Source organism: Galeopterus variegatus, unplaced genomic scaffold (genome assembly GCF_000696425.1).
Source record: "Galeopterus variegatus unplaced genomic scaffold, G_variegatus-3.0.2 Scaffold3970, whole genome shotgun sequence".
Lineage (NCBI taxonomy): Eukaryota > Metazoa > Chordata > Mammalia > Dermoptera > Cynocephalidae > Galeopterus > Galeopterus variegatus.
The window spans coordinates 115,920-137,792 of record NW_007730081.1 but is presented as its reverse complement, the minus strand read 5'-3'; the positions used below and the strand labels follow the sequence as shown (position 1 = coordinate 137,792).

General features: G+C 39.9%; 1 protein-coding gene across 1 annotated transcript in view; it reads left to right on the top strand.

Moving 5' to 3' along the window:
- LOC103601981 overlaps nucleotides 1-21,873 on the top strand; it is a 43,847-nt gene that overhangs the window by 3,547 nt on the left and 18,427 nt on the right. The window contains exons 3-7 of the mRNA XM_008586384.1: nucleotides 7,828-7,993; nucleotides 13,931-13,991; nucleotides 18,330-18,374; nucleotides 20,299-20,438; nucleotides 20,737-20,851. Of these exons, the coding sequence (XP_008584606.1) occupies nucleotides 7,828-7,993; nucleotides 13,931-13,991; nucleotides 18,330-18,374; nucleotides 20,299-20,438; nucleotides 20,737-20,851 (527 nt within the window). The remainder of the gene's footprint in view (nucleotides 1-7,827; nucleotides 7,994-13,930; nucleotides 13,992-18,329; nucleotides 18,375-20,298; nucleotides 20,439-20,736; nucleotides 20,852-21,873) is intronic.

Here is a 21,873-nt window from a genome sequence, read left to right as displayed (position 1 = left end):
CTCCAGCTTTACTCTTCTTTCTTGAGACTGCCTTGGCTCTTCAGGGTCTTTTTTGGTATCATATATATTTTAGGATTATTTTTTCTATTTCTGTAAAGAATGCCATTGGAATTTTGATAGGAATTGTATTGAATCTATAGATTGCTTTGGGTACTATGACATTTTAATAATATCAATATTTTTAATCCATAAACACAGGTAACTTTTCTATTTATTTTGTCTTCAATTTCTTTTATTAATTTCATATAGTTTTCAATGTACAAATCTTTCATCTCCTTGATTAAATTCATTCCAAAGTATTTTATTATTTTTGATGCTATTATTTGTTGAAGGTTTTTATTAAAAAAGTGTTGAATCTTGTCAAATGCTTTTTCTACCTCTATTGAGATGATCATATGGTTTTAGTCCTTTGTCCTGTTAATGTGATATATCACATTTATGATTTGCTTATGTTGAACAATTCTTGTATCTTGAGGACAGATCCCACTTAATCATGGTGTCTTATCCTTCTAATGTGCTGCTGAATTCAGTTTGCTAGTATTTTGTTGAGGATTTTTCATCTATGCTCATTAGGTATATTGACCTGTAATTTCCTTTTCCTGTAGTGTCCTTATCTGGCTTTGGTATCAGAGCAATAATGGTTTTGGGCAATGAATTTGAATTGTTCCCTCTTCTTTAATTATTGAGTCTTTGAGCAGAATGGGTAAAATTCAACAGTGAAGGAATCTGGTCTCTGGCTTTTTTTGTCCAGTGGTTTGTGATTACTGATTCAAACTCCTTACTTGTTAGTGGTATGTTCATATTTTCTGTTTCTCCATGATTTGGAGTTGATAGGTTGTATTTTTCTAGGAATTTGTCCATTTTCTCTTAGGTTATCCAGTTTGCTGGTATATAGTTGTTCATAATAGTCTCTTGTGATCTGTTTTACTTCTATAGCATCATTTGTAATGTTTCCTTTTTCAATTATAGTTTTCTTTACTTGAGTTGTCTATTTCTTTCTTGGTTTGTCCAGCTAAGAGTCTGTCAATTTTGTTTATCTTTTCAAAAAAAAACATCTCTTAGTTTTATTGATCTTTTCTGTTGTTTTTCTGTTTCATTTATTTATGCTGTAATCTTTATTATTTCCTTCCTTTTTGTTTATTTGGGCTTAATTTGTACTTTTTTTGTGGTGTACATTTAGGTTGTTGATTTGAATTCATTCTGTTTTCTTAATGTAGGCAATTATAGCTATAAACTTTTGTCTTAGAACTGTTCTTGCTCTATCTCATATGTTTTGGTATGTTGTGTTTCCATTTTTGTTTGTCTCAAGATATTTACCTTTACTGGTGAGTTTATTCATGTTTTTTATGTTGTTAATTAACATCCTTTCATTTCAGCTCAAAGAACTTTTGACTTTCTTTTTGATTTCTTCTTTGACCCACTTGTTGTTCAGTAATGTGTTGTTTAATTTCCATGTATTTGTGAATTTCTGAAATTCTTCCTATTATTTTTTAGTTTCACATAACTATGGTTTGAAATATACTTAATATGATTCCAATCATTTTAAATTTGTTAATACTTGTTTTCTGGCATAACATGATTTATCTGGGAGAATGTTTCACGTGCACTTGAGAAGACTTTGTGTTCTGCTTCTGTTCAGTGAAATGTTCTGTATATGTCTATTAGGTCCATTTAGGCTATCGTGTTGTTCAGTGTCTTCTTATTAATTTTCTTTATGGCTGATCTAGCCGTTGTTAAGAGTGACATTAAAGTTCCCTACTATTATTGTATTGCTGTTTATTTCTCCTTTTAATTATATTAGTATTTGCTTTATATATTTTTATATATATTATTATATCCAGTGCTTGGATGTTTGGTGCATAAATATTTATAATTGTTTTGTCTTCTTAATTACTGACTCCTTTATTTTTATGCAATGACCTTCTCTTGTCTTGTGACTGTTTTTGACTTTATGTCTATTTTATCTGATATATGTATGGCCACCTCTGCTCTCTTTTGGGTTATCATTTGCATTAGACTGTCCTTTTCTATCCCTCCACTTTCAGCCTATGTGTGTCCTTAAAGCTAAAGAGAGTGTCACTTAGGTAGCAAATCATTGCATCTTGTTTTGTTATTTATTCTTCCACTGTATGTCTTTAGTTTGGAAAATTTAATCCATTTACATTTATTGTAATTATTGGTAAGTAAGGACTTACTAAGGCTATTTTGTAAATGGTCTTAGTACTGTTTTGTAGTTCTTTTCTTCCTTTCTTTCTGTCTTGCTGTCTTCCTCTATGATTTGGTGAGTTTTTGAGGCAGTATGCTTGATTTCTCTCTTAATCTTTTGTGTGCCCACTACAGGTTTTCTTTTGTAGTTACCATGAGACTTACATAAAGTATCTTATTGTTACAACATGCTGTTTTATTCTGATCATAATTTAACTTCAATTGCACAGAAAGCTGTATACTTTTACTTCTCCCCTTTTATTTTACCTTATTGATGTTACAGTTGACATGTTTTTATACTGTACATCCAATATGAATTATTGTAGTTAGTTATTTTTAACATGTATATTTTTAAAACTTGCATACCAGAGGTGACAGCCATTTTTGAACCATGATGACAATATTAGAGAATTTTGATTTGACTATATATTTACCTGTACTGGTGAGTTTTATATATTCATGTTTTAATTAACATCCTTTCATTTCACCTCAAAGAACTTTTTGCATGTCTTCTAAGAAAGGTATAGTGATGATCAGTAATATTAGTCCATTTCTGTTGCTTATAAAAAATTCCTGGAACTAGGTGATTTATAAGAAAACAAAATTTATTGCTTACAATTTCAGAGGCTCTGAGGTCCAAAGTCCAAGGAACACAGCTGGTGAAGGCTTTCTTTGGTGATGACTTCAGTAACAGCAGGGTATCACATTGTAAAAATGGCAGAGCAAGGACAGAGAGACAGACTCTCCTCTCTCTTCTTTTAAAGCCCTCAGAACCACACCGCTGACCACCATCTTTAAATCCATTCACCATGGCATTCTTCTACAATCTAATAACCTCTTCAAGGCTATACCTTTCAATTACTATGGTAGGATTTCCCACTTTCTTAAGTCACAGTGGGGGTACCACACCGCTGACCACCATCTTTAAATCCATTCACCATGGCATTCTTCTACAATCTAATAACCTCTTCAAGGCTATACCTTTCAATTACTATGGTAGGATTTCCCACTTTCTTAAGTCACAGTGGGGGTAAGCTTCTAATACATAAAACTTTGGGGACACAATTCAAGCTTCAGTGAGTTTTGGGAGGACATACGCCAATCTACTACAATAAGCTTCCAAAGCTTTTGTGTGTTTCAGAAAGTCTTTATCTCGCCATCATTTCTGAAGGACAGCTTTGCTTGGTATAGTACTCTTGGTTGTCAGTTTTTTCTTTCAATATTTTGAATATGTCATTTAAAAAATCCTGGCCTGCCATGTTTCTCCCAAGGAATCCACTGACAGACTCATGGTTGCTTCCTTGTATTTGATGAGTAGCTTTTCTCTTGTTATTTTCAACATTTTATCTTTTTATTTGTCTTTTGATAATTTATTATAATGTGTACTGGTGTAGACCTTTTTAAGTTCAAAATATATTGGGTATTTGGGGCCTAATGAATCTTAGTGTCCATTTCTCTTTCCAAATTTGGGATGTTTTTAGCCATTGTTTCTTTAAATAGACTTTATGTCCCTCTCTCACTCTCTTTTCCTACTGGAAAATATTGTATATTGTTTTGTTTGCTGATGTCTCATAAGTCCCATAGGCTTTCTTCACTCCTTTTCATTTCTTTTTTCTTTTTGCTCCTTTAACTGGATAATTTCAAATGAACTATTTTTGAGCTCACTAATTGCTTGGTCAAGTCTGCTGTTGAAACTCTCTTGAATTTTTTAGTTCAGCCATTGTATTTTTTTTCTCTAGGATTTCTGTTTGTTTTATGGTTTCTATTTCTTCATTGAACATATACTTTTAGTTTTCCTAATTTTGTTTAGTTGTCTATATGTGTCTTCTTATAGTTCACTGCACCTTTTAAAGGGGATTACTCTAAATTCTTTGTCATTCAGTTTATAGATCTCCATTACTTTAGGGTCAATTATTGGAGTTTATTAGTTTCCTTCAATAGTATCATGTTTTCTGTATACTTCATTATCCTTGTATACTTGCATTGTTGTCTGCACATTTGAGGCAGTGGCTATCTCATCTAGACTTTACAGGTTTACTTTGGTAAGGGTAGATCTTTGCCAGTCAGCCCATTCTGGGGTTCTGGACAGGCCAAGTAGTAGGCTCCATAGGCAGGCAGGGCTTGCTGTTATGGTCTGTAGTTGGTGGGACCACTGCAATGCTCTGAGGTTCTGTGAAACTGCTGATTGTGCTCCTGGTTAGGTGGAACCACTTTCTGGGTTCCATTGTTAGGCAGAGCTGTTTTCTAGACTCTGCATTCAGGGAGAGCCACTGTCTGTGCTCCCTGTTAGGAAAGGGTTTTTGGCTTGGCTTTGTCGTCAGGCAGGACCATTTGCTGGGCTCTGCAATTTCCTCTGGTCAGTTGTGGTGGCAGGCTGTACTCCCTGGAGGAGTGGTGCCACTGTTTTGACTCTGTAATTGGATGGGGTCACAGTCTGAGCTCTGAAATTGCCCCAATTGGGTGGGACCCCATGAAGTGCTTCCTGGCTGGGTTTGCTGCTGGCTGAGCTCAGTGTTCAACCACAGACCAGGTTCTTCCATTGCAGGAAGCCTCAGGCTGTGCTTTGCAGCTGGGTAGGATGACTGGCTGCACCCTGTGGTTGGGCCAAGTCACTGGCTGGGATCCCAGCCTGGGCAGGGATACTGACTTTGCTCCATGCTCATTTGGGGTTGCTATGGGCTCCAGATCAGTTGGGTCCATAGGCTGGATCCTGAATTTGGGTGGAGTTTCAGGCTGGTCTCCAAGGCTGGATTGGGTCATTAATCAGGCTCCTTCATCAGCTGGGGCCAGAGCCTATGTTCCACAGTAAGGCAGAGTTGCTAGCTTGACTCTGCCTAGGTCAGGACCAGGGCTAGGCTCTGAGCCTGGGAGGGATCACTGTTTGGGCTCCCTGGTTGGGCCAGGCCAGAGGCTGTACTCTGTGGTTAGATGGAGTTTCTTACTGCCATCCCTGCCTGGCCAGAACCTTAGGCTGGGCTCTACAGCTAGGCTGGACTGTTCACTGGATGGCTGGCAATGACTCAAGCCAGGCTGAACTGTCTACCGTACTTCCCAGCCAGACAGATTCACTGGCTTGGCTCTGCAGGTGGGCAATCCGCTGGCTGGTCTTTCTCATTGAATGCCACTACCAGTAGGAACATGGTGTCACTGCTGATAGAGTTTGGATATGTTGTTCCCGCCAAAACTCATGTGGAAATCTGATCCCCAGTGTGGCAGTGCTGGAAGCTGTTCAAATCACGCGGGTGGATCCCTCATGAATGGATTAATGCTCTCCCTGGGGGAAGGGGTTAGTGAGTGAGGTCTTGCTCTGTCAGTTCTTGTGAGAGCCGGATGTTTAAAAGACCCTGGCACCACCCCTTTCTCTCTCTTGCTTCCTATTGCCATGTGATCTGCTTGTACCCACCAGCTGCCTACTGCTTTCCACCATGAGTAGAAGCAGCCTGAGGCCTGTGCCAGATGCAGCTGTCCCAGAATCATAAGCCAAATATACCTCTGTTCTTTATAAATCACCTAGTCTCAGGTATTTTTGTTATTGCAACACAAAATGGACTAAAACAACTGCCAAACTCCACACACTGGTTTCTGTAAGCCCTTCCCCCTTCTTTGTTTTTATCTGACCCTGGGTAGTCTAGGCCTTCTCATTTTCTCAGTATTCTCTGTGAGGTGAGACAGAAACGGACCTCCTGTGATGCACCTTGGAATGCTGTCGAAGGTAGATATCCACTTCAGGCTCTCTTTTCCTCACTGGAGAAACTATGGTCCTGGGGAAACACTGTCCATGCTGTGATGGCCTGGGGCAGGGGTGATGCTTTCAAAGTGAAACTGTTCCTCTTACCCTCCCAATGTGGCTTGTATTTTTGTGGTCCAAAGGGGATGCTTCAGTCCTATCCCTGGGTTCTGGGATTTTCACAAGAACATTTTTGTCTATGAATAGTTGCTAGTGGACTTGCTGTGTGGGGGTCAAAGCCAGGGACTTCCTATTTTGCCATCTTGCTGACATCACCTCTCTCCTGGGATTTAATTTACCTCTGCACATGTGGGGAAAGATGCATAACCAATGATCCATTAAGGGCTTAACAAAAATCCTCATAAGTCTTTATGGTTTTTAGAAACAGAAAGGTCAATTTAAATAATATTTCTACCAAAGCACATAATTATTCAGTATGCAACTAGTTAAAATCACAGAACACATAAAAACTAAAAGTTGCGTTGTGCATCACACAATTTGTGTATGGAGGCTTTCTTGCAACATCCTTATTAGAACTAACATTTGCAAAGACTATATATGATGCAAAAATGCATCAGGATTTCTGTAGGTCACAGAAACAAAAACATTTTCCTCATAGAGGTATCTTTCAGTCTTTAGAAGGCTGTGATTTCATCGGTAAATTTTATTTGCCAACACCAAGAAAAATAAGCAGGTTTGAGGTAAAAATCTTTAAATGAGAAACAGAAAAGGTAGTGATATACTTTTAATAAATGGGATATGGAGTATGTAAAGTATGTTTCACCTACTAATGTTGTGAGGGGTGCTCTGAAGGTAATAAACAAGATAAGGTAAAAGAGAGTGGGTGGAGGGAAAGGAGTCTGTTTAGGTCTCCTAATCTAACAGTTGAGCTGAGACCTGAAGAATGAGAAGGAGCAAGCAAAGCAGGATGAAAAGGATCCAGATGAGGGGTTTAGAGCCCTTGGGGTAAGATAGAGCTTAGTGTTTGCAGGGTAAGGGGGGAGATCAGTAAGGCAGAAACTTAGACAACCAGGACTAAGGTGACAATGTGAAGCTTGGGAGATATGCAGATGTTGGATGACACGGCACCTGAAGACATGGTAAGGAGATTGCATTTTAATCCAATGGCAATGTGAAAACCTAGTATTGGATGCGTAGTGAACTCCTCTGCTGAAAAGTGATTTAAGAATATCTCAGGATTCATATGACTTATCTAGGACACCAGCTGCATTGGGGCCTTGAGTAGAATCAAGGCTGAGCATCAGAACTGAAATGGAGATCAAATCTGTCTTCAGTACTCCAAACCTCTCATATTTCTCCAGAACCTATGTTTTCAAGTCAGCCTCACCTATCCCTGCACCAGGGAGAATAAGTCCATAAAGGCCCACCTGTGTTAGTCATGAAGTCATCCAGAATCCTCCCTACTTTATCTGTCTGCTCATATCCCACCCAAATTATGCTTCTGGATATGTTCAATGTGGACACCCAGCTTCGAAAATAGGACCTTGTAAGGACTGTTCTCGACCATCTGGACCTTCTTCTAGCCTCTTTTTCTGAGAGACTCTAGTGCTGGAAATCTACAAATTACGCCTTAACAGGACAAACATAATTTAGTAAAATGCAGATTCTCTGAATAATATGGCAGACATACTCTTACACCCACACCACCACTAGAAAATGGGCTCTTTTCCATTTTTCATATTGGAGAAGAAATTCTGTTGCCCTAAGTACATTAGCCTCATGATCCAATATTTCCCTACTTATTGAGAACTTACCTGTTAAAGTCCAAAGGTACTTCACCCTTTCCAGATCTTGATAAGAAGAATAATCCAGAGTCACCCAAAACAGCATCTCTTTTCCACTCTGACCCTTCTTCTTCTTGCTTATATCCCCAGGAAACTGTTGGATCCAGAGCCATCATTTCTGCAGGACTGCTGGAACAGAGAGGACGACCTATATATGGTGACAGAGGTCGCTGAATTGATCAATAGTACTGTGCTGTGTGGTAGCAGTAGTAAGAATGTTTTAGGAAAATTTTCCCTGTGGATTACTCCTGGCAAGGTACAAAGTTGTTCTGAAGTGGGACTAGAATACAAAAAACACAGCCTGCCCTGGCAGTCAAGCTTCCCTTGTGAGAAAGCTCTGGACCCTAATCCCTGGGGCCAGGAGCAGTGGGGTCATTACTTCCTTCTTCTTACATGCCACAGTATTGTGACTCATGACATGAGAGTATATACTAATATCTATAGTATTTTAATATGTGGGATTATTCAGTATTGAAAAAATCAGAAATATATTTAATTATTTGGTATTGTATTTTGCTTTGGGAAAATGACAGATTCTTCGGGGTCTAAATGTGTGGCTGCTGCACTATATACAGTCCAGTTTTATGGCTGGAAGAAATGAGGACCCACTGTCACCAACTTCAGCTGTTAAAGTACTTTATATTATATGATAACCTGATAAGAAATGATTTAAGGAGTGAGATTTAAATATATTTAAGCATAGGAAATTTACATAAGTCACTCACAATAACCAAGAATAATATTTTTAAGTGATATAAACAAATTCACTTATTGAATATTCATTGAGATAAATATGGGCCAGGGACATATAAGGTTTGTGTGTGTCTTAATGTGCTTTTATACACACTATATTTTCTGTGTAATTTGTCCTTATTTCAGAGTGTTAGAAACTAAAGGAAAAAAAACTGAGATATGCACTAACTTTCCCAAGGCCAGTGAATTAGTTCTGAAGAAGGCCCAGGCTCTACTGTGGCCATTTGATTCCAAGTCTGGCAAACAAAGAAACTTGAGCCAATTAAAACATTAATTTGGAGGCCTACACTGAGACGTTATAACCAAACTGTTGAAAGTCAAAGACAAAGCCAGAGTCTTAAAAGCAGCAAGAGAAAGGTGATTCATCACAGTCAAGGTAGCTCCTATTAGGTTGTCAGCAGATTTCTCAGCAGAAACCTTGCAGGCTAGAAGAGGGTGGGATCACACATTCAAAGTGCTGAAAAAAAAAACCCTGCCAACTACAAGTACTCTACCTGGCAAAGCTGTCCTTCAAAAACAAAGGAAAATTAAGACATTCTATGATGAACAAAAACAGACAGTTTGTCACAACTAAACCTGCTCTACAACAGATGCTGAAAGAATTGTTCCTTCAAGTTGAAATGAAAGAATGATAAATCAACACACAAAAATCAATTGTGTTTCTATACACTAATAATAACCAATCAGAAAAGGAAATTAAGAAAATAAGCCCATTTACTAAAGCTTTAAAAAGGATAACGTACTTAGGAATAAACTTAACCAAGTAGGTGAAAACGTGTACCTTGAGAACTACAAAACATTGCTAGAAGAAATCAAAGACACGAATAAATGGCCAGACACTTTGTGCTTTTGGATTTTAAGACTTAAAATTATTAAAATGTCCATGCTACTCAAAGTGATCTACAGATTAAATGCAACCTCCTAGGGGGCCGGCCCGTGGCTCACTCGGGAGAGTGCGGTGCTGATAAATGCAACCTCCTCCAGAACTTCAATGGCAATTTTTTTTTTTCAGAAATAGAAAACAATCATCCTAAAATTCATGAGGAATCTCAAGGGACTCTACATAACCAAAACAATTTTGTAGAAGAACGAAGTTGGAGGCCTTGTATTTCCTGATTTCAACACATACTACAAAGAAACAGTAATCAAGATGGTGTGGTATTGTCATAAAGACAGACATATAGAACAATGGAAAGGGATAGAATGCCCAGAAATAAACCCTTGTATGTATGATCAAAGGATGTTTGACAAGGATACCAAGAGTACAAAATGGAAAAAGGACAGTTTCTTAAATGAATGTTAAGAAAACTGGATATCTACATGCAAAAGAATAAAGTTGGTCTGTTATCTTATACCATATTCAAATATTAATTCAAAATGGATTGAAGACCTAAATGCATGATGTAAAGCGATCAAACTTCTGGACAAAACATAGAGGAAGAGCTTCATGACATTGCACTTGACAACAATTTCTTGAATATGACATCATAAGCACAGACAAACAAAGGCAAAAATCGACAAATGGGAGGACATCAAACTTAAAAACTTCTGCACGTGAAGGAAACAACCAACATAGTGAAAAGGCAACCTATGGAATGTGTGAAAATATTTGCAAATCATATTTGCTAAGGGGTTAAGTATCCAGAATATATAAGGAAATTCTACAAGTCAAAACAACAAAAAATCTCACAAATAACCAAATAAAAAATAGGCAAAGGCCTTGAATAACACTTCTCCAAAGAAGATATACATATGTCCAATAAGCATATAAAAAAGTGCTCAACATCACTATAAAAGAAACACAAATCAAAACCACAATGTGATATTACCTCACATCCATTAGGATGGCTACTATCAAAAGAACAAAAACTAAGTGTTGGTTAGGATGTGGAGAAATTGTATGCCTGTATACTGTTGGTGGGAATGTAAAATAGTACAGCCATTAAAAAAACATGGAAGTTCTTTAAAAAATAAAAATAGAATTACAATATGATTCAGCAATCTCACTTCTGGGTATATATACAGAAGAATTCAAAGCAGGATCTTGAGGAGATTTTTGCACATCTATGTTTATTCATAATAGTCAAGAAATAGAAGTCAAATATCCATTGACAGATGAATTGGATAAGTAAAATGTGTGTGTGTGTGTGTATACATATGAAATGGAATGTTACATGTCCTCTAAAAAGGAAAGAAGGAAGTCCTGTCATATGCTATGACATGATGAGCCTAGAAGTCATTAAAGTGAAATACATCAGTCACAACAGGACAAATATTGTATAATTCCACTAATATGAAATATGTCAATTGTTTCAAATTCATAAGAACAGAAGTAGTAAGGTGGTTTCCAAGGCCTCATGGGAGGGTGAAGGGAAAATTAGTTTTAAGTAGGTTAGAATTTCTGTTTTTAAAGTTTTAGAGTCTGTTGCAGAGCAGTGTGAATATACTTAACACTACAGAAGTGCACACTTAAAAATGGTTTAGATGATAAATTTAATAAAATGTGGATTTTATTGCATCAAAATTTGCCACCATTAATCTTTGAAAAATAAATTAAAATCTCCTGAGAAAGTTAAGTAGTTTTGATGACATCTAGTTGTCACTTTATAACTCAAGAATTGTTAAGAGTACAGTTTGCATTTCAGTGTCATCTTCATTTCATTTTGCTATTATTTCTCTTGACCTCTTTGCAAGCAGGGAAAGCATTCATTTTTACTCCTAGTGTTTAGATTTTAAAATCATGTTTTTTTTAAGTGAATGAACAAACGCTAATTTTGCTCTTCATTGTTTTATTTTATTTTTTTCCTTTTTGTCTTTTTTCGTGACCGGCAACGGGATCGCAACCCTCGGTGTTGCCCCCGCACCTCGCTCAGCCAGTGAGCGGCCGGTCTGTATGTGGGATCTGAACCCTCGGCGGGAGCGCCGCCGCGCTTCCCAAGCGCCACAGGGCCGGCCCAAATTTAATGTTTTTTTACCACAATGAGAAAAGTAAAAATATAACAAAACCTCCAAAATGTCCATGTAAAATCCAAATGGCAATGTGTTTATGTTAATGAATGCTGAAAGGCATTTGACTAATTTAACACCCATTCTTGAATTTATCTGTAACTTTAAAATCCTGTAATATAAATCTTTCTAAATAAGGATGGGTTTATGTATTCAGGAGCATTTAAAAATTGATTATGGAAACAAGGTACACTCTCTCAACCAACATCCAGCATCATTTGCTAATATAAAACCCTGGCAACATTTCCATTAGAATAAAGGAAAACAATCATGAATTTTAACATCATTATTAGTTAACATATTTTCTAGAAACCCTGACCAAGGATATGAGATGTTCCAATAAAAACCAATTATAAGACATAATGAAAAAAAATCTTCACAAACCAATCCCAGATTGTGTATCTATACTTGTATATAACTTCTTCTGGAAATAAGTGGATCTATGTGGAAAAAATTGATGAAAAATGTAGGAAATGGGTTCACTCAATTGGTTATAGTGCAGTGTTATAACACCAAGGTCAAGGGTTTGGGTCCTGGTACTGGTCAGCTGCCAAAAAAAAAAAAAAAAAAAAAAAAAAAACCCAAAAAGAAAAACCTGAATAAAGAGAGAAGCAAACCATATTCCTCAAAGGGAATCTGGATGTTGTAAAGATGCCAGTAATATATAGAAAAAAATATAGGTTTAAACAATTTCTATCAATATACCAATTTAATTTTCCTGTTCTAGTTTTTTTGGTGGGATCTTGATTAAATAAACTAAGGTTCATCTGGAATAAAAAGCAGGTAAAAATACCTAAACATTTTTTTTTTCATGAGTGTGTGTTGGGGGGATCATCTACCAGATAATAAAGCATAATATAAAGCTATTTTAAATATCGTAGGACTGGTACAAGGACAAAACCAGAAATTAATTGGAGACAATAGATAGCTTAATTAGCAGAGCCCAATTTATATTCAAAATGGTGTATAAAGGAAGCAATCCAAAAAAGTGGAAAAGAGAAGGATTATTCACCAAATTGAAAAACCGCATGGAGATTTTAGAGGAAAAATAAAGTTCAATCCTCATATTGGCCTAATTTACAAATGAAATTTCAGAAGAAGTAAATTTAAATTTTATGCTTTTTTAAAAAAACATTTTGCAGCCCAGTACAGGGATTGAACCCTGGGTCTTGGTTTTATCAGCACCATGCTCTAAATCTAGCTGAGTAACTGGCCAGCCTGCTTTTGTAAAATGAAACACACATATATAAAAATTTAAAAGTTGTGAAACAAGCAATGAAAGAAATAGAAAAAGATCAGTTGAGTTACTCCATGAAATAACAATGTGAGCACTTCAAAAATTCATAAAAAATTTTTAAAAGAAAAAAGTGAAGCTATATGCTATAAAACAGCAGTCAATATTACTGCTAGAAATAAATGTAAATGTAACTTTAAAAACCTACAAAACTTAACTAAGTAAATGAGTTAAAGAGAAAAATTAGTAATCACCAAAGAAATACCTAATCATGTGGCCATTTAAAAATGTTCAAGCTCAGTAGCGATCATAGGAAATAATATTAAGATCCCATTTTTATGTAATTTTGGAAATTTTAAAATAGTTTATTTATTTATTTATTTTTAAATTTTGGTGGCTGGCTGGTACAGGGATTCAAACCTGGGACCTTGGTATTATAAGGCTGCACTCTAACCAATCAAGCTAACTGGCTAGCCCTTTTATAAAAAAAATACAAATACTTTTCAGTGCTGCTAACAATACAGTGAAACCAGCACTTATATAATATTGGTAGGAGTGTTAACCATTACAATATTTTTGGAAAGCAAGTGACAGTATGTTTCAAATCATAAGAAATATTCATATCCTTAGAGTCAGTAATTCCACACATGTATTAGGAAATAATCCAAAACGTGGACAGATATTTAGGCATAGATATTCATTATGGCATTATTTATGACACTATGGAATTTCGGGGGAATTTAAATGACCACCAATAGAAAAATTGTTAGTGTATGGCATAATGTACCATTATTTGGCCACACACAAAAATTTTTACAATATAAAAGAGAAGACAGAAACTTATTATAAGTTATAATATTTTACATTTAAAACAGTCTATAAAATGAAAATAAATTTTTCTTTTTTTCTTTTTTCTTTTTTCCTTTTTTTTGTCTTTTTTCGTGTCCAGCAACGGATCGCAACCCTCAGTGTCACGCCCGTACCGGACCGGGACCGGCAATGGGATCGCAACCCTCGGTGTTGCTCCCACACCTTGCTCAGCCAGTGAGCGGGAACCGGTCAGTATGTGGGATCCGAACCCTCAGCGGGAGCGCAGCCGCGCTCCCAAGCGGCGCACTGTAGCAGTGCGCCACCGGGCCGGCCCAAAATGAAAATAAATTTTAAAGAATTTTATAACTAAAATCCACCTCACTTTTACAGAAAGATGGGGAGACTTACATCTACCCTCAAAGAACTTATTGCCAAGTACCTGTTGAACAAGGTACAAATACATAAAGACAACAAAAGAGTAGACATACCAACAAGAGTAGAAATTACAGGTGACAAGAGATGTTAAAATTCAGAAAACTCTTCTAAAAAGTAGACAAATGGTAATAGACCCTGGAAAGCAGCAATTGTGGGCCCCCACTTGCAGCAGGGAAGTCTAGCAACAAGAGCCCTTAAAAAGTTCAGGAACTGGAGGCCCCAGCTACTTCTGACAATGGGGTGCAGGCAGGGCTTAAAGTAAGAATATTGGTTGGAAATCTTTGTAAGCCAGATCCCTTTCCCACCTCTGCACAGTCAGGCAACTACCCTCGCCCACCCTGGCAGAAAACTCTTGAGAACTTAGACAATGTGGCTTCTAGATTTAGGGAGACTAGTTACAGTGAGAGGTGGGGGTAAAGAACCACATTGGAAAAGGAGAAATAAAGGAAAGTCCTCATTCTGAGTGGGAAAACTGAGCCCCTTTCCTCATTCAGCTCTAGGCATTGTGTCTTAGCTCTCTTCACTTCCCAACACATGCCCCACTCAGGAGACTGAAGTATTATTTCTTAGGAAAATTAACCAGTCCCAGAGAAGTACCTAAAAAATCCCAACAACTGGAGCCCCTAAAGAAATAGCTTAATCCCTGCCTGATTGCTCAAAGGTGAACCCCACACTCAGCAAACCCTGCCTATGTACTCTTGTCAGCTTACAAGTCTCAGTCGTCAATAAGGACACACAGGAAAAACAAAACAAAACAAAACAAAACACCTCAGGCATTTGGGCTAAGCCAAAAACACAAAATGAAAACACACTGAAAAGAGGAAATCAGAGGAAACAAAGAAAACACTGGGAAGGAGGAAATATTCACCCCTCAAAGAGATAATATTTTGTTTCTATGAAAGAATAATGCTCTATAAAAAAGAGCATTCCTATCTCTTAGAAATTAAAAACATGGTAGCAGAAATTTAATTTTTTTACAAAATAATAAAAGTCAGAAAACAAAATCAAATAAATTTCCAAAAATGTAAGCAAAAGACAGAAGAACATTAATTAAAAAATGCAGGAGATCCAACTTTTAAATAATAGAAGTTTCAGAAGGGAGAACTGTTACACTTCCCCCTGTGTAACAGAGACATAAAAAAGAATCACTCGATTACTCAAAGCACTGTGAATGCATTGAGAAGCCCGAAAGGACTGCACTTCACTTACTTTCCCCATTAGGAGGAGAAAGCTGAATGTGACAGCCCCGATTCAAAGTTAGCTTCTCCCTTTTATTGTAAAGACAAGGAAGTTTCACAAGAAAATTCAGTTGATTTAATCATTACAAAGAACACAAGGACATGGGCAGAGTTATGGCTAAGTATAGTTTTAACAATGGAAACTAGCAACATCAGTGAAGTAAACAAAGTGACATTCCATAATGCAATTTGTAAAAGGTAAAGTCCATCCACCGACAAAAGCTTGTTCTTTGCAAACACTTTCTTTTCCTACAGCAATTTACTCAGCATTTTTACACAACAATCAAGCAACTTTCTCAACATATCAATCAGTAGGTTAATCAGTACTAAGGACATCTGCCCTTTGAGGTAGCAATTTTGCTGTGTTACAATTCTTTATCTACAACAGAGATTTTAGCCTGGGGAAAGTTTCCTGTCTTTTGCAAGCTTAACATTTCTATGTGTAATTTTAAAAAGGTCCTGTGAAATACATTTATTTTATTAATGTTAGTACTTTCCACAGAGAACAGAGAAATAATGAAATTGGGAAAATCATTCAGGAAACAATACAAGAGAGGTTCTGAGAACTGAAGAATGTTTTTCCAGAATGAAAGGGCCAACTGAAGACATAGTTTAATGGGTCAACATTGATCTGTACCACAGAACATATGTGTGAAATTTCAGGACACTTACCTCAAAAAGAAAATCATAAGTGTTTCTAAAACATATTCCAAGGCATTTCAGCCTAGAATTCTATGTCCACTCAAATTATCAATCAAGTGTGAGAGTTAAAACAAAGATGTCTTTAAATGTACAAGGTCTCAAAAAATGTATCTTCCGTCTCCTCTGGAGAGAGTGAATAAAGAGACAGGGAAATCACAGGGGTATCACATTAAGTGATAAAGAAAAGATTGCAGTTTTCTCCAAGAGTAAGAAGTGAACATTAACTTAAATGATATTGGGATGTGAATATTTTAGGAGGGTGGGAGAGGGGAAGTGAAGGGCAAGGGGTGGGAAAGAAAATGTTTCCTCATCATCAAAGAAGTACTCATCATCAGAAAGAGAAAGTAAATAGATATATCTGTAAACAAATCAAAACTTTATAATATTAACATGAGATTGAGAAAAGGGAAGATAAACACTGGATGAAACAGGATGCTATGGGTCGAATGTATCATCTGAAAATTAACACGCACACACACCCGCACACACACGCACACACCCGCACACGCACACACATGCGCACACACACGCACCCGCACACCCCACACACACCTGCACACACACGCACCCACACATACGCACACACACACACACACACGCACCCGCACCCACACATATGCACACGCACACGCACATGCACACACACACGCAAACACACACAGATGGTAGGTATTAAGATCAGCCTTGGCCCAGTGCTAAGGACATCTCCAAGTTGGTTTCCTATAGTATCCTGGCTGCAATATCAGGTTAAGGGTGCATCCTGGTGTCAACTGCCTCCTATCAGTGGCAATAGACAGAGGCTGAGCTCTCCAATCTTGCAGTTAGTGGACCCTGGCTTCTGGAGAAAGATCAATCGTGACCCGGCAGCTCTCTTCTGAGGGGTAGGGGAGAGAATGGGATTAAGACTTTAGGGAGGGGTCAGGGACTCCTACTGAGAACACCAGGAGATGGTAGTGCTATTAAAGGTCATGGTGAAAGATGAGGTGATTTTAATTCAGGCAGGGGAAGAGAGGAGCCCTATCTTCACAAATATCCAAAACAAAAACCAGAAATGGTCTGATGAAAGGACACCCCATGGAACAAGGTTTGAAGTATTCAGAGAGACTCCAGTTTGTGTTCTTTGGTGACTGAAGCCAGGTGAAGTCACTGGAGGCTAGCCTGCGGTGGCCGAGGTGTGAAGGCCAGGAGAGGGAGTGAGGACACAGAGTGTAGACGCTGTTGGAGGAAGGAGAAGGGGGCAGGAGGAGGAGATAATGGTAGGGGGACGCAGGGGTGTGGGCTTCCCAAGACAGCAGAGACTTGAGCTTAATGTCAGGCGAGGAGGGACCCGGTGGTCTGCAGAAGGTGAAGACTGATCGGCGTCCGTCACTTGCTGTGCATCGCCTCGGCAGGGAAGGTCTCATTCCCATTTTACAGATTCACAGGCAGAGGGATTCTGTTTTTCTCTGAAGTTACACAGCAAGTGCTATGGCCAATTATTAAACTCTTCTGCATATCATTTGCCTTTTTGATTGTTAAGAGGATAAGGTTGTTTTCCTTCCCTCTTAGGCCTCCATTATGTAAACAGAGAAGCCCCACTCCCCCACCCCCAGTGGTCGGGACGTGACTGGCAGGCACTGTAGTGAGATTCGCCTTCATTAAGTTCACACATTCCAACACCTAGAAAACACTTTTGTCTTCTTCAAGGGCTCTTTCCGCCTGTAGAACACTTAAACGTTGGTGTAAGGCAAGTTTCAGACCTCGCACATTTCTCCACATGAAATGAAAAACCACCCAAGAAGACTGCAAGATTGGGAGTTGATAAGTGAGTGTGGGGTGGTAAGAAAAGGACAACAGAGGACAATCCTATGTGATGAGGCTGGGGGGGGAGATCTCCTTTACATTATAAAGATAATGCTCAAATGTTAGAGGCACAATGATTACCTGAGGTGCTTATTTAAAATGCAGGTTGCGGGGAACCCTTCAAAGAGTCTGATTCAGCAGGTACAGAATGAGGCCAAGGATCATTTTTAAAAAATTGTACATATTTGTGGAGTATACTATGTTATTTCTTTTCTTTAAAAAAATTTTAAAATTTAAATTTAAAAATATTTAATGATAAGTACATTCTAAGATGTTGCTGGGGGGAGGAGGGAAAGGCGGTATCCACCTCAGGCCCCCAGGGGCTTCTGGCCCAGGGTGTGGTTTCAGTACACCCGTCTATTGTACACTGACTCCCTTAGGGCAGATAACATAGCCATCCTCTAAACATTTAGCTTTTCTTTGCGGTGATTACATTCAAGATCAGTGGTCAATTTTAACAAGCATTTCAGGTGGTTTTGATATAGGGGTGCCAGGGTCCAGGTGCAGGGCACGGGTAGAACTTCCAGCAGGAATGGCCTTGGCTCTCCTAATCAGACTTCTTTTCCATCCAGACGTTCTCATCTCAGATGACGATAAGCAGAAAACCTTCCCAAAAGGTGAGTTCCAGAGCCGGGCAGGCCTCAGCCTCGACCTGGGGCCCCGCTGAGCCCTGATCCCCCTTTGGATGCTCACAAGAGCCCCTCGGGGGCTGAGCCCCACAGAGCCACAGAACCGTCCCCAGCCAGGCTCCTCCATCACGTGCTGCTCTCCAGTCTTGACCAGCCACAGTCCATGGGGCCACAGGGCAACCAGCCTTCCTCCTCTGAACACTGGGATGGTATGAGTTTGTTGGGAGGGATCTGCCTGGGGCTCCGTATCCCTGGAGAAATTTCTCAACTGAAGTAGTTGGAAAAGGTGAGAAATAAGGAAGAGAAAGGAGGAATTAGAAAGGTGAGGGGTAGAGGGAAAGATGTGGAAGGGGCCAAAGTGGGCACGGGGGAGACTGACTCTTGGTGAGTGAGTATTGTTTTTCTTTTCAGCGAATTTGCGGACTTTTCAGCAAATATGCAAATTTGAGGCCAAGATATGTGAATGTATGTTTTCCAGCCAAAAATGTGGAATCTGAACCCTCCCCCAGGCCACTCTGCACAGTGAAAATCTACCTGGTTGACTTTGCTGCCATTACCCAAGGCTCTGGCCTCCTGAGCAAAGGGCAGGGGCAGATGGAGAGGAGGGGGTCCTGGGAAGAATGGGGGCAGAAGGTTGGAGAAATTCAGTGTGTTCAAGGCTAACTCTTGGGTGGGTGGGGGGTTTCTTTTTTCTTCCTAGGCTACAATATGGATCCCATCCCTCCAATAGGTGAGTGTGTGTCTGCTGGAGCCGGGGGTGGGATCCCATCCTGCATGTGTTAGGTAAGCAGGGCTGGTTGCCTTTGCCACCATGCCCTAGGGCCTGGCCCTGGTCCTGTGGACTGGGAAGGGTCCAGGAAGGCTGAGGAGGGGAGGGAATGGGCCGGGATGGGTGCAGGGTGAGGTTAAGCAAGAGGCAGGAGGCGGCAGGAGGGCAGAACACTCCGAAGTGTCTCAGAAGCAAATTGGGGTGATGGGGAAGGAACATGGTCACTGGAGATTCTCTTTCTAGGAAGAACAGAGGAAAGCTTTCATCGAGGTGAGTGTTTCTGAGGGGGAACCTGGGCTTCTGGGTGGGAAACTGCAAAGCTCAGTGCCCAAATCAGACGTTTCCATGCAAGTCGGAAGACAGAGGTGCACTTCCACATTTATGCTTTGCTTAGCCCCGCTTACTCATTGGATGATTCTTGATTCATTCATTCAGGCATGCATGCGACAAACACTTACTGAGGACTTATTGGGCAACAGGCATCGTTCTGAGCACTGTATGATATGGTGGTGAACCAAAGAGACAGAAATGCCCACCTCTTTGGAGCTTCCAATCTAATGATCTCTGGTTCTGAGCAGATCACCTGGAGGCCACCTGAAGCCTCCCGGGAGAAGCAGAGAGCCCCCGACCTCCACCTGCTAGTTAATTCTTCAAAGACATTGAAAATACAGACACAATTGTATGTTAATAAGCATAGCTCCTGTGTGCCAAGCACCTTACATACATAAACTCATTTAATCCTCACAACAGCCCAATTTAACAGAACAGAAACTGATACCAGAGCACCTAAGACTCTCATCTCTAGAGCCCAGTTCTAGATTTAACATTATTTCTCACATGTCCTTGAAATGACCACTTGGTCATTTCTTCCCCCTTGCAAAGACATCTTTTCAGAATCTCCATCTCTGCTCCCAGCATACTGTCCCTTCCTTTAAGAATACTTGGATTGCTCATCTTTCTAGCCTCTTATGAGAGCTCTATCCCTGGAGCTCAAGCATGCTATTAGCAGAGACAATTTTTGTTGGTAACTGAAAAGGATAGAGAAGTTTGGCTCATAAGGACGAGAAAGGTCTCTCATCCTAGTGATGTCCCAAACAAAGAAGTGTACTCATTTTTTTGGCTGGTGTTGATGCTTGAGTGCAGATTTCAAGCGTCTGCAACAGGAGGTTTCCCGGAAAGTGGAGGCACTGGCCCAGCTCTCAAAGGACTTTCAGAATGTCGTGTTCCATAGTATCCTGGCCATGCTTGGGGATAGAGGGGCTCTGCAGGACCTGATGAACATGGTAAGGGGGTCCCATGGCTACCTAGGGCGGATCAGAGCTGTAAAGGGGGAATGTCTAGGAAATATGGCTACCAAGATTCAAGGGGCAGGAGGCAATAGTGAGATGCCAGGGGAATGAGAACTGGGGACTCTGGCCTCAGGCACAATGACTAGGGTCAGGGAGAGCAGGCCCCACAGGGTGAGGCTGCTTGGAATCTGCTGGGAAGATAGAGAGCCCACACCCCACAAAAGACAAAGGCAAACTGTATGACAATAATGATATTATTATTATTATTAACAATAATACTTGTCTCCTATAGCTGGAATTGAACTCCCGGGGTCATTTGGATGGCCCTGGTGGTGTCATCCTAAATGAACTGTTTCTACATTCTGATGCAAAGTACGTCATTCTTTACCTCCTGGAAGCCCTGATGGGTAAGAGTGATTGAGGGGAAGAGTGGGAGAATCAAAAAGTTGGTCCCCAGAGCCCCTGAAAGGCCCGTGTCAGATGCCACCTCTCCAAAGCCCTTCAAATATCATATTCTCATCCTCACGTCACACCTCTCTCCTGGGTCAGGAGAGCTCAGTGTGGTATTTCACCAAGTGATGCAGAAGCCCAGAAAGTGACCAGCCCTTGGTCATCAGACATGTATATCATTGGAGATGGATGCTTCCAGCCCCAGCCTCAGAATCCCATCCTCTGCGCCATGTTATTTAGCAACCTGGAGACCATCCCAAGAGCAGAGGAAGGACTACTCAGAGCAGGGACCTTTATCTTCAAGCCTAGTGGGTTTATTCCTCTGCCTCAGAGTTCCCCTCTCAGGGGTCTCCTTGTTCATGGTGGGAGACGAAACTCTGGACCCTTTATCACGTTCTTTCTCCCACATGTCCCCTCCCGCAGTGCTGAGTGACACCCAACAAAAACTGCTGGCCCTTTCCAAAATTCCTTGAACTTTTTAAGACAAGTGAACAGATATGATGTGGGGGCGAAGGGGAGAGAGGGGGGGGGGGGAGAGGAACAGGTAAAGGATCATGAAAATCAACAACAATGTATATTGAGAACTAAAAATTAAAAACATTTTTAAACACAAAATAATTTTTTAAAAAAAGAAATCCCCAGGAGCCAGCGGTCCAGGGAAGAGGGCAAGGGAAATCCAGGGAAGAGGGTAAGGGAAGCAGGGTTAAGAAGAACGATTCTGAGAAAAGACAGGTTTCCACTGGGAGGGGAGACAGGATCCCAGTGTGGCCACTGGGAAGTCCCTGGCTGTGTTCTCCCTCTGCAGAGTGCCCACTGGGTGGGAGTCTGCCTGCTGGTGGCAGGGGAGTATCAGTTTCCATGGCAACCCTGCAGTGGGCCCCAACGGGTCTACAATAGCCATTTAGGAACACAGGTCTTTGGAAGCTCAGGGGATGTGAGTAACAGCCCTGCTCTAGCTACACAGTTACCAGTGGCAAAT